The following is an 18,304-nucleotide window of genomic DNA, read 5'->3' on the forward strand; positions in this document are numbered from 1 at the left end:
TTAAGAATCCGCCTGCCAATGCAGGGGAAACGGGTTCAATCCCTGGTCCGGGAAGATCCCACATGCCATGGAGCAACTAAGCCCGTGCACCACAATTATTGAGCCTGCTCGCCTAGAGCCCGTGCTCCACAACAAGAGAAACCACTGCAATGTGAAGCCCACGCACCACAACAAAGAGTAACACCTGCTTGCCACAACTAGAGGAAGCCCGCGTGCAGCAACGAAGACCCAACGCAGCCAAGAATAAATAAATAAATAAGCAAACAAACATTTTTAAAAAAGTTATTAAAAAAAAAGAAATCATTTTCCTATCCCAGCGTATCCAACTACATTGGCCAGCATAATTTGTCAAATAACTTTTAATGAGAATAAATTACAGTATTGATTGTGTACTTAATGATACTCTATCGATAAAATGTCAGAATTATAGAGGCCACAGAGTTAAATGTGCACTTTTTTCCCATTGTATTTCCTGAGGAGGTGTTAAAGTTGAGAGAGTAAAATTTAAACAAAAATCCAAAATTTTTGAGTTCAAAAGAATTTATTGAAATCAAAATCTCTCTCCCTTTAATTTTTTTAATTTAATATTTGTTTTTTAAGGATTTCTTTTGATATGGACCATTTTTAAAGTCTTTATTGAATTTGTTACAATATTGCTTCAGTTTTATGCTTTGGTTTTTTGGCCAGGAGGCATGTGGGATCTTAGCTCCCTGACCAGGGATCGAACCCGTGACCCCTGCATTAGAGGGTGAATTCTTAATCACTGGACCACAAGGGAAGTCCCCTGATTTTAAAGCAATAGAAAGATTATTAACTCATGCTCAAATATTTTTTGGTTTGTAAGTAACATTTAATATTGAAGTTAAAAAGTTTTATTTTTATGTGGTCAGAATAATTTTTTAAATTTCTGACCTTAATTTTGTGATTATTAATGTCTAATTGATTTGTAATAAAACTCGCTTGTGTGGCCTATCCCTAAATACTTTTCAGTACATCAGGTAGTTTGTATAAGGCTGTGTTTTATAACCACCAGGCACTTAATTTACTTGACTTAGCAATGTTTTGGGACATGTTTTCTACTTTGTTGAGGGAAAGGTCTTTCAAATGTTCTATACTGTATAACTTCCATACAATATACGTTATATTTACAAAATATACCTCAGTCAAATTCTAATGTTCAAATATTGTTTTTGTTAAATTAGGTTTTTTTCCTGCTTCCCTTTTTTTTCCTATCTGTCCAAATTTTTTTTCTGTATCTTATTTTTGTTAGTGAAGTATTTATCCTTATGCACATTGACACATATGTATACACTTATTATGTGTCCCTAAAGTATAAACAAGTATAAAGCAAATACCCGTGTACTCACTATTCTGCTTTAGAAATAAAATTACTACAATATTCAAGATCCCTGTGTGCCCGTCCCTGGTGATGTCTTCATCCTTCATCAGTCTTCCTTTCATGAAATCTTATTTGAATGTTTCTGGGTTTTAACTCAAAGATTACTTTATTTTAGTCTATGAATGGTCATTGCCACGATTTTTGGGATTCATGTTTTGCTGAATTACTATGTTTTCTGTAGCTGCAGATCCCATGTTTATTCTGCTTTTTAATATTTAGGTCATGTTTAGCTAGATGATCATCATGGTAGATAATGAATCAAGATGCAAGACACTGTAAAGCTTCATTACAATGAAGACTATATTTGTCAATCTTTGTGTTCTTATTCAAGAGGGACAAGTGATGATACCATGATAGTCTTGTACAAACTTTTACAGAGATCGCTTCTTTTTTTTGTGGCTTGGATCTAGATACAGCCTATTACAGTTGCCAAACTTTGTTTTCTGACGACAAATAGTTTGAAGTGTTCTGATTTATTTTCTGCATGCTCCTTGATGCATGTGAATGTATTTATATGTATATATAATATATATAGAAAAATGTATTCCGTTGGGAGTTGATTCACTAACTTTACTGTATTAAAACATGTTATATTGCTAATTTTTCCGTGTTACATTCTATTAGTGAACGGATTGGTCTATCAGTTCAGTGTAAGTAAACTTAATATTTTCTACATCTTGATTTGAACACTGAAGACCACTTTGAATCTACATTTGAAATGTAGTTGATTTCTTGTTAGGAATTTGAGTCTCAGAACTTTGGATTTTGTTGAGATTATTCCACTGACTTAACTGAAATTGGTTTGTTATTTTGTTAAATATTTTGCATGATGTGGTTGTAAAAACAATTCCATGTTTTTTTGTTTTGTTTTGTTTTGTTTTAGAGCTCAGTTCCCCCCAGATTATAAAAGCAGGAAAACTCAAGACAAAGAAATCCAACAAGGTATGTCATGACAAGAAATAGTTTTTAACTATTTTGAAAGGAACTCCTCTTAGATTATTGTGTATTTTTCTGTTCTATCATTGATGTTAGTTTAAAGTTAATATACTAGAAAATTGTAACCTTTATCCAAATCCCCATATGCCTCTGTTATCCTGTCTCTATCAGTTTAATCAAGGTCATTATTCATGCCACAAGTTGGATCGTAAGACATTCCTCTTGCTGTGTTCTGTTGTTTGGAGAAGGTTTTGCGTTATTTTTGCAAATGCCTGCATATAATTGAATGAGGGTGATTTTAAAAATTGCTTTCACTTTTAGAAAATATTTTTTCTACTTAAAATTTCTAAATTGCAGAATAACACTTATTTACCTCTTAGGCTAGTGATTTCAGCGATATGTCGAACTGGCCAACACCAAGTGAATTAGTGAACACTGAAGTGAGTATTGTTTTAAGACTTTTTTTTTTTTAAATAAAGGGAAGGTATTCTCATTTTAACATGCTGAATTTATTTTACTTCAAATTTAGAGAATTGCATTAATAAAATACCCATTTTTCAGATACCTTGATTTCATTCATCACATTGCCTTCATCTGGTTGTATTCTCAGGACCACACATTTGGAAAGGATGGGGTACCATGCTGTCAGCTTCACGTAATGCCTACAAATAGATTACTTTTTAATGTGTCTAAGTGAAGCCCATTTTGTGTTTCAGAATGTATTCTATATATGTTGTCTTTGAGTTAACAGTCTTTTCAATGTGTTGAAGTCCTAACTCTCTATATACACATGCATATATATGCATATATATCATATCAAGAGATGTTCAGTAAATGGATTTTTAATTTATCTATGAAAGAAGTTCTAAAAGATGTTCTGGGATATTCTATCGAAACTCTTTTTAGAGAAGTAGTGTATATGGTATCTGGTTACGTGGTTTCATTTGACACTGTACATCTTGCTGTTTGTAATTTGTGCAGAATTATTGGTGTGTAGTTTAAAAACTATAAACTAAAACTAGCTAACTATAACTATAAAGCAGCTTAGTTGTTGTATAAATGACATAATAAACTGCACATATATAAAGTGTACAGTTTGATACGCTTTGACCTATGAAACCTTTGCCACAAACAAGATAATGAACTTAATTTGTAATTCTTCCTGTCACATTCCACCCCCTCACCCCATCATCCCAGACAACCACTGATAAGCTTTCTGTCACTTAGTTAATTTGCATTTTCTACAGTTTTTTTTTTTTAATTGGAGTATAGTTGATTTACAATGCATTTTCTACAATTTTATGTAAGTGGAGTCATACAGGATGCATCCTTTTTTTTTTTCTGGCTTTCATTTAGCTTAATTATTTTGAGATTTATTTATGTTATACGTATTAGTAGTTCATTCCTTCTTATTTTCTGGGTAGTACTCCATTGTATGGATATAACGCTATTCACCTATTGGTGGACATTTGTGTTGATTCCAATTTTTGGCTATTAAGAATAAAGCTGCTATATCAGGACTTCCCTGGTGGTGCAGTGGTTAAGAAGCCGCCTGCCAATGCAGGGGACACGGGTTCGAGCCCTGGTCCGGGAAGATCCCACATGCCGCAGAGCAACTAAGCCCGTGCGCCACAACTACTGAGCCTGCGCTCTAGAGTCCGCGTGCCACAGCTCCTGAAGCCCGTGCACCTAGAGCCCGTGCTCCACAGCAAGAGAAGCCACCGCAATGAGAAGCCCGCGCACCACAACAAAGAGTAGCCTCCGCTCGCCACAACTAGAGAAAGCCTGCGTGCAGCAACGAAGATACAACGCAGTCAAAAATAAATTTATAAAAAAAAATAAAGCTGCTATATAAACATTTATGTACAAAATTTTGCATGGAATAATGCTTTTGTTTTTCTTGGGCGTAGAATGGTTGGATTTTATGGTAGCTATTTATTTAACTTTTAAAACTACTAAACTTTTTATTCCACCAGCAGTGTATGAGAATTCTAGTTATTCTGTAGCCTCACTCATACTCTATGTGGTCAGCCTTTTAATTTTAGTCAGTCTAGTAGGTGTATAGTGGTATCACACTATAGTTTTTAATTTGCATTTTTCTAATGATGTCAAGCACATTTTCATGTACATTTGTCATCACTATATCTTTTTGATGAAGTGTCTGTTCAACTCTAGCCCACATTTCAATTGTTTTCTTCTTACTGCATTATAGAGTTCATTATATATTTTAGATACAAGTCCTTTTATCAAATATTCAGCAAATATTTTCTTCCAGTTTTTCAAATGACTTTTAACAGTGTCTTTTGTAAAGTAGTTTTTTAGTTTTGTTAAAAGTTGTCATTCTTTTTGCGATATTTAGGTAAGGTGTTACCACAGATTTTTGGATATGTTAGTGAAAATGTTCAAGAAAATTATTTCATTCAGAAAACCTTTTTGCAGTGTCAGAGTGTCATCAGCCTAGGAAATAAGAAGCCACAAAACAGAAAAGAAAGAGAAGACAAGGTTGAAAAGAGAAGTAACAGTGAAAGCAAAGAAAGCCGGGAAACAAAATTAGATGGTCCTGGTGAAAATGTCAGTGAGGATGAGGCTCAGTCAAGTAATCAACGAAAGAAAGGTTAGTTTGTTTACATCTTCATTTTGATTTTTAAGTTTTTGAAGAGAGTTGTAGTAATGAAGAATTGTATTTAATCAGTTGATTCCTGGTAGTCACCAGTTAGTAGTTTGGATTTCTTCAGGATACCATCTACAATGGTAACTGATTTTCTTTTGTAGCATTTCTGAACTATGAGACTTTCCTCTCTATGTTTGACTTGTATTTTATGTAAGAATGGATTTAAATTCCACCTATAGAGGTGGGTGTAGATATATTCTTGGAAAGTTGTATGATAACTATTGTTTTTTAAATCTGCATTGGAACGGCTCCCTTTTTTTCAGGAAATTTTGAGAAAATATTTTTCTGAGACAAAATTGAGAACAATCTTGGTCAACTCTTTTTCCTCATTGCATTCCCCCATTACTCTTTGAAGGAAAAAAATATTGTCTTTACATCCTTTTCCATATTCTTTTAGGAACTTCTCATGTGTCTAGGGACAGATTATGATTTAATTGGTAAAAGCATATTCTCATTCAGTGTTCTGAGTCTCAGTAAAAGTGTCTTCAGGGGTTTTTAGGCAGAAAAGTTCTTTAAACTGTCAGAAGGTCAGTAGCTGAGGCAAAGTGAACTCTGGGGAGAGGGCAGGGGGTGCTATTGGAGAGGTAGGAAAGGTCCATGTTATTCAGGGCTTTGGTAACTTGGAATTGGTATTTTAAGTACTGTGGGAAGCCATTGAAGCATTTTAATTCTTGGAGGTGATGGGGCATGGGAGGGGACATTTCATGATGAAGTAGTTGCCAGCCAACTTCTTTAATAATGGAACTAACAGCCTGCCGTGTACTGAGCACTTACTTGAATTTTTTCTTTTTTGATGACTATTATAACCCTTAGCTGCAGGGTAATCATGAGGCTCACTCTATATAGTATGCCAAGGGTAATTGCTCAGAAGTGGTGGCAGTAGGACAACCATGTGGTTGTTACAAAAAATTTCCCCATTTCTTGAATGCTTAATCACTTACCTTTTTCATGCTCCTTTGATACATAAGTAGTCTTTTTGACTGTCTAGAAGTCATACAGGTAACAAGACCTATCCTGCTCTAAAATTTGTCTTCCTTGTTGGTTGTTTCAATTAAAACTGATTAGCCAACACTAAAATGCAGGTGTTTGTAGTTAAAGTAATTTTATATAATCGGGTCATGAATTGACTCTCCTTAGAGCACACATGTTTATCTTTAAGTGCTTATTTATGCCCAAAGTATCTCATTGATAGAATTTATAGTATAGACTTTAAGGAGTTTTTAGATTCTTTCATATTCTCTTTTCCTTATCTGTCTGTAGTTTGCAGTATTAGTAGGAAATTAGTACACTAATATTCCCTTAATTACTTTGATAGTTTTTCCTTTGCCCATGAGTCTTTTTGTTTTAGTTGAAATATATAGTGGGCAGAAGACTGAATATTTTGAAACCTTAACTATGGAATTCATGAATAGGTAATCTTCAGAATTTCACTATACTAAATATAACAATTAATTACACTATCATTTAGTCAACAAGAAGCTTTAAATTGCTTGTATCTCTTAAGAAGTTAGGAAAAAGTGTAGTAGCTATACAAAGGTTTATCAAATGCAGTTAGATTTTATACTTAAACTTTATTTTGAAAAAGCTCTTTCATTAGTAGTGATGCTGGATGAATTAATATTTGAGGCAGTGATTTGAAACTAAAAGTGTTTTGAATCACTGGTCAAACAGTTATCAGGTATACCCTGTTCTAAAGCCTAAGTATCAAGTATTAGATGGAAGTAGTGTGTACACTTAATATTTTTTATGGCTTATTTGTCAGAATTAAACAGAAGAGTGTGCATTTCACTTAAAAGCAAAAGAATTCCAATGATACTCTATCACTGGCTTTTCACTTGAGTTTTAGAAACTTATTATTTGCCCAAACAAGTTTATTAAAGAGCTGGGGGAGCAGAAGAAAATCATTTTGGTACTCTACAAGTAATCCCTTTAAGGACAAATTAAGTCTTTCATTTATTTAATTAAAATTTAGAGTCCTTTCACAATTGCAAAGCTTTAATGAAAATTGTGCATTGTCATTAAATGATTTTATTTTGTTTTCTTCAAGCTAATAAGCACAAGTGGGTACCACTCCACTTAGATGATGTAAGACCAGACAGTCAAGAAAGACCAGGGTCCCGGAATAGCTCAAGATGTCAACCTGAAGCAAATAAATCACATAACAATAGGAGAAATGACACACGAAGTAAGTAACATTCTAAGAGAAAAATGACTCATCTAGTCTTAATCTTACTATTTTAATAACCATGTATAGTATAAACTATTTGAGAGTAAGTTGCAGACATTGTGCCCCTTTAACCCTAAATACCTTCAGGGTATGTATCGTAAGATCAGTAATACACTGTGACTATCCACAGGCAGAATTTCTCAATAATGCCCTTTACAGTTTTTTTCTCCTCTTTTCTGGGATCTAATCTGTGATCACACATTGCTTTTAGTTGTCTCTGTTAGTCTGGAATAATTCTTCTGCTTTTGTCTTCCATGACGTTGATTTTTTTCTGAAGGCTTTAAGACAGTAATGTGGTAGCTATACTTATACCTTTGGGTTTTCTGATGATTGGATTTGGGTTATAAATTTTTGGCAGGAATACTGCAAAAGTTAAATGGTTTTCTTTGTAGTGTATAACTTGAAAACACATGTGGTATTGGTTTATCTTATTATTGGTGATATTAACTTTGAGCACTTGGTTAAGATGAGGTACTCCAGGTTTCTTTATTTTAAAGATACCCTTTTCCCCTTGGTAATTAACATGTAATTTGTGGAGAGAGACTTTGAGACTGTGGGAATACCCATTTTTTCATCAAACTTTTCATATGAGCTTCAGTTTCCATTGGTGATTTTTATTCTTGCCTGATTATTACCATGATGGTTGCAAATGCTGAATAGGTAATCTTCAGAATTTCACTATACTAGTATTTGTCTTACTGCATCATTCTTTCTATATTATTAGCTGGCATTCCACTGTAAAGAACAACTTCCTATTATCAGTGTGGACTAAAGGCTTCTTATGTTTTCAGTGGTTGAAATTGTTATCATGATTGTTTAATTTGATGCTCAAATTGTCCCAGAGTTGGCTAGTGGAAGCCTCTTCTGGGTGGTTTCTGGATCATTCTTTAAAAAGTCAACTTTACTGAGTTAATAATTATATATATTAAAGTACACTGAAATTACTGTCAAGTCCCCTAACCACGAGTCTCCTTTCTGTCAGATTTGATTTATCTTTTCAGAATTTCATATAAATTGAACTGTGTAATATAAATTATATCCTCTTGTGTTCTTTTGCTCAGCATAATGATTTTCACATTCATCAGTGTTGTTCCACATATCAGTAGTTTCTACCTCTTTATTGCATAATAGTTTTCTATTGAATGGATGTTCTCCTTTATCCATTCATGTTGGTGAATATTTGGCTTGTTACCAGTTTTTGCCTGTTATGAATAATGCCGCCATGAATATTTGTGTACAGACCGTTGTGTGGGCATATGTCTTAGATTCTCGGGTAAACATCTAGGAGTGGATTGCTAGGTGGTATGGTAAACGTGTGTGTGTGTGTATTTTTTTGCTGTGCCATGCAGCATGTGGGATCTTAGTTCCCCAACTAAGGATTGAACCCATGCCCCCTGCAGTGAAAGCGTGGAGTCGTAACCACTGAACTGCCAAGGAAGTCCCCGGTAAATGTATATTTAACGTAATAAGAAATTGCCAAATGTTTCTTTTTTTTTTTTAATTTATTTATTTTATTTTTGGCTGTGTTGGGTCTTCGTTGCTGCACGCAGGCTTTCTTTAGTTGCGGATATGGGACTACTCTTTGTTTTGGTCCGCAGGCTTCTCATGGCGGTGGCTTTGCTTTGTTGTGGAGCACGGGCTCTAGGCATGCCAGCTTCAGTAGTTGTGGTATGTGGACTCAGTAGTTGTGGCTTGCGGGCTGTATAGCACAGACTCAGTAGTGGTGGCGCAAGGGCGTAGTTGCTCTGTGGCATGTGGGATCTTCCCGGACCAGGGCTCGAACCTGTGTCCCCTGCATTGGCAGACGGATTCTTAACCACTGTGCCACCAGGGAAGTCCCACCAATGTTTCTTTCCTTTGCTATATGTTAGGTCATATGTCTTGTGGAATTTCCCATATTTTGTATTTGGCTAAATGCTTTATTGTGATACTCCTTAACATGTTCCTTTGTCTTTTCTAAGTGTAACTGGCAATGATAACTAGAGGTTTGGTTAAGATCCAGTTTATTTTTGTTTTTCTTTTGGTAGGAATATTTCATAGTGTGTTTGTGTCACAGCAGTAGGAATAAAATGTCTGGGTGTCTTACTTTCAGATTGTGTTGCGGTTGAGTTGGTTCAGGTGTTGTTAGCCTTATCCATCCATCATAAAGTGTCCCATCAGGGATTTCCCTGGTGGCTCAGTGGTTAAGAATCTGCCTGCCAATGCAGGGGACATGGGTTCAAGCCCTGGTCCGGGAAGATCCCACATGCCGTGGAGCAGCTAAGCCTGTGTGCCACAACTACTGAGCCTGTGCTCTAGAGCCCGTGAGCCATAACTACTGAGCCCACGTGCCGCAACTGAAGCCCGCATGCCTAGAGCCCGTGCTCTGCAACAAGAGAAGCCACCACAATGAGAAGCCCGCGCACTGCAACGAAGAGTAGCCCCTGCTCGCCACAACTAGAGAAAGCCCATGCACAGCAACAAAGACCCAACACAGCCAAAAATAAGTAAATAAAATTAATTAATTAAAAAAAATCATTCCCCAGATACATTATTTCAGCAGGGTTTGTTCAAGTTTCAGAAAGGAGAGGACAGGAGGATATGTGGAAGCAGTTGGCTGAGCATTTGTGTTTTTTGTTTGTTTGGTTTTTTTTGGCCACCCCATGCAGCTTGTGGGATCTTAGTTCCCCGAGCAGGGATTGAACCCGTGCCCTCGAGAGTGAAAGCGTTGATTCCTAACCACTGGACCACCAGGGAATTCCCTGAGCATTTGCTTTTATAGTTTTCTACTGAAATCTTTTAAGTCTGATAATTTTTAAGGCATATTGTCCTGTGAAAGCATCGTACAGTGAGTCCCTGTCTAATCACCATCCAGATTTAGTCACTCTGCTATCTTCAATTCATCCATCTGCTGAATCATTTGAAAGTACCTTGCAGATATCGTGACACTTCAGCACTGATGTCCCAAGAAAATGGAGCATCTAAGAAAATCAACACTAATTCATTATATCATCTAAAATCTAGTCAATGGTTATATTTACTCAATTGTCCACAAAATATGACTTTAAAATTCTAAAACTTGCTACTGGTATTTAGTGAGTAGAGACCAAGGATAATGCTAAACATCCTACAGTACCCAGGACAGCCTCCACACTAAAGAGTTATCTGGCTCAAAATGTCAGTTATGCCATGGTTGAAAAACCCTGGTCTCTGGGGTATGCATACCTTTACTTATTTGATTGTTTCCAATTGTTTTTCAAAATTGAAATGTACTTGTTTTTATTCCAGCATTATACAAAAGTTCTGTCTTGGTCAACATTTGCTATTGGGAATTCCCTGGCGGTCCAGTGGTTGGGACTCTGTGCTTCCACTGCAGGACTGCAGAGGGTACAGGTTTGATCTCGATCCTTGGTCGGGGAACTAGGGTCCTTCATGCTACAAAGTACAGCCAAAAAGGAAAAAACAAAACAGAAAAATAAAACAAAAAAATATTGATATTATGGGACCTTAAAATGTTTTTCAGACTGGGACAGAGATAAAAAAATACTCTTTCATTGTCTTAATTTGCATTTCTCAAGGCCACTGAGGCTGAGCACCGTTTTTTTATTATCTATTTGCATTTCCTTGTTTGCCCTGCCAGTCTTTTAATGATTTTTTCCTATTTGGTTGCGGGTGTGTGTGTGTGTGTGTGTGTGTGTGTGTGTGTGTGTGTGTGTGTGTGTGTGTGTGTGTGTGTGTGTGTGTGTGTGTGTGACTGAGAGAGAGAGAGAGAGGATGCACGAGGGCATAAGAGACATTTGTATGAGCTCTATATGTATTCTGGATGTAATTGCTATATTGTGCTGCAGATATCTTCTCCCAGTTTTCATTTCCTTTTTTCTTTAAAAGAAATGTCTTTTACTTAAATAGAAACACCCTTTCCTTAAAAAAATTCCTATTTGTGAAAATAAGTATTATTGTGAAAATAAGTTTTTGTTTTTAGGAGTTTTATATAGTACAAAACTCAGTTGTCTTGGAACTTGTTAAATTTTTAACAGTACAGTTTTAGCAAATGATCTCATTATCTTTTTAGTATGTTACTTATCAGAATATCTTCTTTATATGTCAATACATAAGATGTCTTTTATGCCAGAGACATTTTGACAAATTCCTATGGAATCTCTTAAGTTTGTATCTTTCTGAAGAATGACTGGTTACTAATAACTAGTTACAAAGTGGGGAGGGGTGGTTACCACGTTTTCATAAAGATAATCATGTTTTCATAGTTGCAAATTGGAATGTATAAAAATATTTTTATTTTAAAAAAGGTTGGAGGCGTGAAAGAGAAAAGAGAGATGATCAAGATGAAGTTTCCAGTGTGAGAAGTGAGGGTGGTAATATCCGAGGTACCTTTAGAGGCCGAGGAAGAGGCCGAGGACGGGGAAGAGGAAGAGGCAGAGGAAATCCTCGATGTGAGACTTGATTTTTTGTTTTGTTAAATTAAATGAACACTGAAAAAAGTGTGCAAGTCGTCTGTTTTTCCCACTATCCCATATACTGTTTTAACTGATTTTACGTGTCTGATAATAAAGATGGTTTTGTATTTGTTTGTTACCCCTTGAGATACTTCACTTTGGATTTTTCTTTATAGTAACTATTTCTTTTTTTTTGTTTTTCAATCTGTGATCATTTTTCTTTTTCTTTATTACATCAAGTGAACTTTGATTATTCATATGGTTATCAAGAACATGGTGAAAGGACTGGTCAACCATTTCAAACAGAACTTAATACCAGTATGATGTATTACTATGATGATGGTACAGGCGTACAGGTGTATCCTGTGGAAGAAGCATTGCTTAAAGAGTATATTAAACGCCAAATGTAAGTCAATCAGACATAAAGAGATGGGGCAGGAAAATCCATTGCAATATCAAACTTTAACAACACTGATAATATAACACATTTTCTAAGCTGTTTATTAGTAAAATTAGAATATGTTAATAGTATTTTATATTTTGTTTCTAGGAAATGTTAGTAGAGCATGTATAAAGTATTTTAAAAAATTTATTTTTGGTTCATGTTGTTATTTATATAAGACTCTTTTCTCTCTTGAGGTACTTCTCTGCTTAAAGGATATTAGTTAAAATGTCATGGCATAATATGAATGATTAAATATAAGAATATAAAACTACTTCATATGTTTGAAATTGAACAAGTGAAATTTAGCTTATTTGCAAATAAATGTTTATATTAAAATTTGCAAATGAACATAAATGGCAAAAAATGGTGACATCTTCTGACTTTTATAACAGTTGGTTTCAGAATCATAAGTTTGTTTTTTAACTTTTAAGTTCTCTTTCTTTGTGACACGTATTCAAAGGAGACTACCTAATCTTTTTTAGTTTTAGACTTTTTATTTTAGTTCTTGTAATAGTTGCTTTCTGAATATTGAACTTGAAGTTTAGGAGAATATTAGTTTGTTGTATTATCTTTAAGCAAAAAATAACCCCTCTGCCTGTTAGTATTGTGTAGGATGTTTTGCATATTAAATAGTGTGTTTATATAGTGGTGAGAAAAGTGTTTCCAAGTGATGTGCCTAACTAATTTACTGAAATTTAAACCTTTTTTTATCCTTATAAAGGGAAGGAAAAAGGCTATTTTTGAAAAGGCATAAGCATTTTTAGTTTTATTTATTTATTAGTTTTTTGGCTTTGTTGGGTCTTCGTTGCTGCGCCCAAGCTTTCTCTTGTTGTGGTGAGCGGGGGCTACTCTTTGTTGCGGTGCGTGGGCTTCTCATTGCAGTGGCTTCTCTTGTTGCGGAGCACAGGCTCTAGGTGCGTGGGCTTCAGTAGTTGTGGCACGCGGGCTCAGTAGTTGTGGCTCGCGGGCTCTAGAGCACAGGCTTCATAGTTGTGGCGCACGGGCTTAGTTCTCTGCAGCATGTGGGATCTTCCTGGACCAGGGCTCGAACCTGTGTCCCCTGCATTGGCAGGCAAATTCTTAACCACTGCACCACCAGGGAAGCCCCATAATCATTTTTAAAACATCCACCTTTATTTTAAAAAGAAAATGGACCCTAGTCCATTAATAGAAAATAATATCTTCATCAGCATTAACCAGGCATCTTCCTGGGATGCCTTCATGGTGGATTTGATTGGCTTACAATATGAAGCAACTTGTTTATTTTATTCTTGCTTCTTTTGTTACAGTTGATGCAAACACTGAAGAAAAGGGCCTTTTTATGGGCAGAAAGTGCCTGGCATGTGGCTATCAACTTCAAAACACTATTCCTGTCTTCCTTTGTAACTCTTGCTGGCAGGTCCCTTCTGAGACCTGACAGTGGACATGCAACTCCATGTCAGGATAATCGGCCTCCAATATGCTCATACAAGTGAGGGAGGAGCATAGCTACTTCAGTGTTGACAAAATTTCTGATCATGCAGTGTAGAATCCAGAGCTTCTAAGGTAGGACATGATAATGTCCCCTAGGATACTGAACAAAGTATCAGACATGGCATTGGGCATGACTCCTTTTTTTGTTATTATTTAGCAGCAGAGTTTTTGGCAGATACTAGAGCACCAGGTTTAGAATGGCTCTTCACTGTTACTGTTCTCTGATTAGTGGACATCTGGATTTGAGGAGTCATGCTTTTGACTTTGTGTCTTTAAGGTTTCTCAAACATACATAGGCTTATTCATTAGGGTTTGGATTTTCCTCTTTGAGAAGTTACTGAAAAACTTCTTGTACTTCAGGAATATTATGCTAAATAATTTGAAGTAGGAGGCTTAACTGTATTATGGATGGTTGAGTTCTTAAAATCATTTTAACTGAAAATGTATGTTAATAATTTGACATTTTTGATATCAGGATATTAAAAATGGAAGGTCTTGATTATTTTTATCTGGAGCAGTCTCTTGGCATTCAGATTTAGACATAAGTATGTTTGCAGCCCGTTAGAAGTTTTAAAAAGTGTGTACTATAGGTAATAGTGATTTATGAATTTATTTAGATACTGTGTTTCTCACAGAGTACTAGATTAAAAAGGCATCTTACTAATTATTCAGAGAAGTTTTTGTCTAAGAACACTTTTGTGTTTAAATCACATGTCTTAATGTCTGAAAATTTCGAATTTATGCGTATGTATTATGTGCCTACTGCATTTTAGCCACTTTCGTGAAAGGGCTTTTGAAGTGTAACAGAAAGCAGAACAGATGTATTCTGTGCCCACCACATGCCAGGCACTGTGAAAAGGGCTTTTGAGGCATAACAAAAATCAAAATGTTAATTTCTTCAAGACTTCAATTATTTTCTTTAGCGTTTAAGAAGAGTAAATGATTTATTAGTGTTACTGCGATGTCAGTTGAATTTCACTGATCTCAGGGAGCTTTGCACTTTGATAGTTGGATAAATATCAGAGTATAAAGAAGCAACTTGGGTATTTACATTTCTAAAATAAGACATTTTTCCCACCCAGTGAAAGGTAGCTCAAAGCCAGTTTTCAGTTGTAGGTGATTATTTCTTCAAAGTTAGAATTTGACCTAAATAATTCAAGGGTATCTTGAGTTACCCAACCTTACTCCCAAATATGAGCTGGCGTGCTTTCTTATCATTTGCCACCCTTCTTTGAAAACTTGCTCTGTGATTTGGAAACAGTATAGGATTTTTAAACTGTAAGCCATATCATTTGATGTCATGTATTTCTTTTGTATTATTCTTTTCTACATTTCCCCCTATTTATCCTCTTCTGCTTTTCTAGAATCTTGTTCTCATGCTTTTTTATATGCAGGCTGTAATTTAAATATGTGTTTCTCAAATGCCATTATTATATGTATTCTTCATATTATCTTTATATCTTGGAACTTGTAGTCGTTGATGATACAGTTTGTTCATTTACACGTCTCTCTATACTTTCCTAGAGAGAAGATTAAGGTGTATAAGTCGCTTCTGTATTTTTTTTTGCCCATATATATACCTCATGGTGTTGCAGATATTCTTTGTTTAACTGTATATTCCGTTCACTTTTTTTTTTGCGGTACGCGGGCCGCTCACTGTTGTGGCCTCTCCCGTTGCGGAGCACAAGCTCCCGACGCGCAGGCCCAGCGTCCATGGCTCATGGGCCCAGCCCCTCCGCGGCATGTGGGATCCTCCCGGACCGGGGCATGAACCCGCGTCCCCTGCATCAGCAGGCGGACTCCCAACCACTGCGACACCAGGGAAGCCCTTCTGTTCACTTTTAACGTCTTTCATAGTTCTGCCTCTCGAAGGGGGGAGATAGTGAACCATTCAAATATAAAATTGTGTGCATCTGTGTGCACATATTCACTCAGTTTTTACTAAGCATTGTGCTGAATGCTAGGGTTCAGAAGTATTAAACAATGTCAGTACCCTGCCAATTTAGAAAACAAACTACTCTGTAAACTTGACAAAGAATACTTCCAATATACCATTATTTTCAGTGATGAGAAAAGGTTGGAAGGTAGTCTGTTGATGTGTTTAACTTTGTTATTTAAATGAAGCAAGTTCAAGTAGCTTTGAAATGAAATTTTTCACTTAATTGACTCATTAAAAAGTTAATTATTGAACTGTTTTAAAGTATGGTTAATTGTTTATACCTGGGTAAAGCTGATCTAACAAAGAAATACGTTTTTGGGAAGATAGTATTCTAAATTTCTTTCTACCTGTGTAAGAGAAATTACTAACAGTAGGGTTTTGTTGTTATATTTACCCTATGTATGTTGTGTTAAATGTATATAATGTTATTAATAAATCAAAATAGTTTTATAACGATATTATAAGCCATAGACATTTTAATATTCTGTTGAATAAATTGATGAAATTTATATTTACTTCTTTCTTTCTTTTTTCAGTGAATATTACTTCAGTATAGAAAACTTGGAACGGGACTTCTTTCTTAGGAGAAAGATGGATGAGCAAGGTTTCTTGCCTATTTCCCTGATTGCTGGTTTCCACCGTGTTCAGGCCCTCACTACAAACCTTAATCTCATTTTAGAGGTAATTTTTCATACACAAAAACAGTCTGTTCTTTAGTCATGCTGTGAACCTAAAACTGCTCTAAAAAATAAAGTCTATTAAACAATTTTAAGGAAAAAGCAAAAACAATCTGTAGTTACCTAAGGCTTAGACTATATCTCAAGGCTTTTTTGCCATTTTATAAAACCCAAATAAATGTCTGACCCCTCAAAGGATTACTTAATGATGTTTCCACCTATTTTTAACCTGATCCTTCTTAGATGGGTTGAACCCCAACACAAACTAGAACACTCTTGGGTGTTCTTGGTCCTTTTAGTCTTCAGGTTGCTATAAAATAGCATGTATTAAATTATTAAAATTTAGAGAATTTTTCCTGTATAAAGAAGGCTAATTTAAAATAGGCTTTCTAGTTGTGTTCTTTTTTTTTTTTTTTTAATAAATTTATTTTATTTATTTAGTTTTGGCTGCACTGGGTCTTTGTTACTGTGCGTGGGCTTTCTCTAGTTGCGGCGAGTGGGGGCTACTCTTCGTTGCGGTACGTGGGCTTCCCATTGTAGTGGCTTCTCTTGTTGTGGAGCACAGGCTCTAGGCGTGTGGGCTTCAGTAGTTGTAGCACGCGGGCTCAGTAGTTGTGGCTCACAGGCTCTAGAGCACAGGCTCAGTAGTTGTGGCACATGGGCTTAGTTGCTCCGCGGCATGTGGGATCTTCCCGGACCAGGGCTTGAACCCATGTCCCCTGCATCGGCAGGTGGATTCTTAACCACTGTGCCACCAGGGAAGCCCGGGAAAGGATATTTTAAAAAAAAAACAAAAAATTTTTGCGTTACCATTATGGTTAGCATTATTAATACATAGTGACTGATTTTTTTTTGTAGAGTGTATTTATTTATTTTTGGCTGCGTTGGGTCTTTGCTGCTCTGCATGGGCTTCCTCTAGTTGCGGTGAGCAGGAGCTACCCTTTCTTGTGGTGCGTGGGCTTCTCATTGCGGTGGCTTCTCTTGTTGAGGAGAATGGGCTCTAGGTACGGGGGCTTTGGTAGCTGTGACACACAGACTCTAGAGTGCAGACTTAGTAATTGTGGTGCACAGGCTTAGTTGCTCCACGGCACGCGGGATCTTCCCAGACCAGGGCTCGAACCCGTGTCCCCTGCGCTGGCAGGTTGACTCTTAACCACTGCGCCACCAGCGAAGTCACCACAGTGACTGATTTACAGTAAGAAATACTAGTACTGTGAAACATAGAAACACATAAGCATAGTGATTTAGAATAGCATAGGTCTGAATTCACTTAACATTCATTATGTACCTACCACTTATTACAGTGGGAAAGATGTCTTTTTTTCCCTTAAGAAGGTAAGGCTTCATTAGGCTTTGCAGTATAAACATACTGATTTAGAGCATGGGCTTTAGAACCTGCATACATATCCTCCTAGCTCTGTGACTTCAGGCAGTGTCCTGAGACTTCTGTAAAGTGGAAATTGTTGCAACAATACATACTTCATAGGGTTGTTATGAGTATGAAATGTGTAATGGCAGTGTCTGGCAGTGTCTGGCAGTGTAATGGCAGTGTCTGGCAGTGACAGTGTCTTAACTGTCTTGAAAAAACTATCAAAAGAAGCAAAATAGATTTTAGCTAACACCCGTATCTGCTCTGGTTGAGTGTGTCTACACAGCTAAACTTACTGAATCTGTTTCCTCCTCTCCCATTTGTTTTTCACCTTACTGCACTCTTTTTCTTTCTTTTTTTTTTTTTTACTTTGATACATATGTATATTGTAATATGATGGCTATTGCAGTGTTATCACTTAACATAGTTATAGTACAATATAATAGAAATAATAGAAAATAATAGGAAAAAACCCCTCAGACACCCAGAAATGTTGACTGTATACTGTAGCTTATTGTTTAGGAGTTCAAGATAACCAAGATTTGGTTTTAGTAAAAATATGTCTAACTCTGTCTAGATCTTTTCCTTAATTTGTGTATGCTGTGAGCCTTTTAAGTTTTTGTATGAGTCTTTTAAGGCCTGAATCACAACTTTCCCCCTTTCTGTTTTCTTTATTTTCTTCTTGAGTTTTTTTTTTGTTCTTTTCTTTTCAGTAGGGAATTAATTCCCTGTGAT

General features: G+C 36.0%; 1 protein-coding gene across 7 annotated transcripts in view; it reads left to right on the forward strand.

Moving 5' to 3' along the window:
- The window catches only part of LARP1B (La ribonucleoprotein 1B), a 135,274-nt gene that overhangs the window by 11,899 nt on the left and 105,071 nt on the right, over positions 1-18,304 (forward strand). For 2 of the 7 annotated variants that reach the window (XM_033419411.2, XM_033419416.2), the window contains exons 2-9: positions 2,283-2,341; positions 2,716-2,775; positions 4,775-4,949; positions 7,054-7,191; positions 10,501-10,605; positions 11,520-11,663; positions 11,907-12,072; positions 16,060-16,204. In XM_033419411.2, coding sequence (XP_033275302.1) covers positions 2,283-2,341; positions 2,716-2,775; positions 4,775-4,949; positions 7,054-7,191; positions 10,501-10,605; positions 11,520-11,663; positions 11,907-12,072; positions 16,060-16,204 — 992 coding nt within the window. Of the gene's footprint in view, positions 1-2,282; positions 2,342-2,715; positions 2,776-2,945; positions 2,991-4,759; positions 4,950-7,053; positions 7,192-10,500; positions 10,606-11,519; positions 11,664-11,906; positions 12,073-16,059; positions 16,205-18,304 lie in introns of all 7 variants that reach the window. The other 5 variants (XM_033419412.2, XM_033419414.2, XM_033419409.2 and 2 more) reach the window with 4 other exon arrangements.

The sequence above is a fragment of the Orcinus orca genome, chromosome 4 (assembly GCF_937001465.1).
Source record: "Orcinus orca chromosome 4, mOrcOrc1.1, whole genome shotgun sequence".
NCBI lineage: Eukaryota > Metazoa > Chordata > Mammalia > Artiodactyla > Delphinidae > Orcinus > Orcinus orca.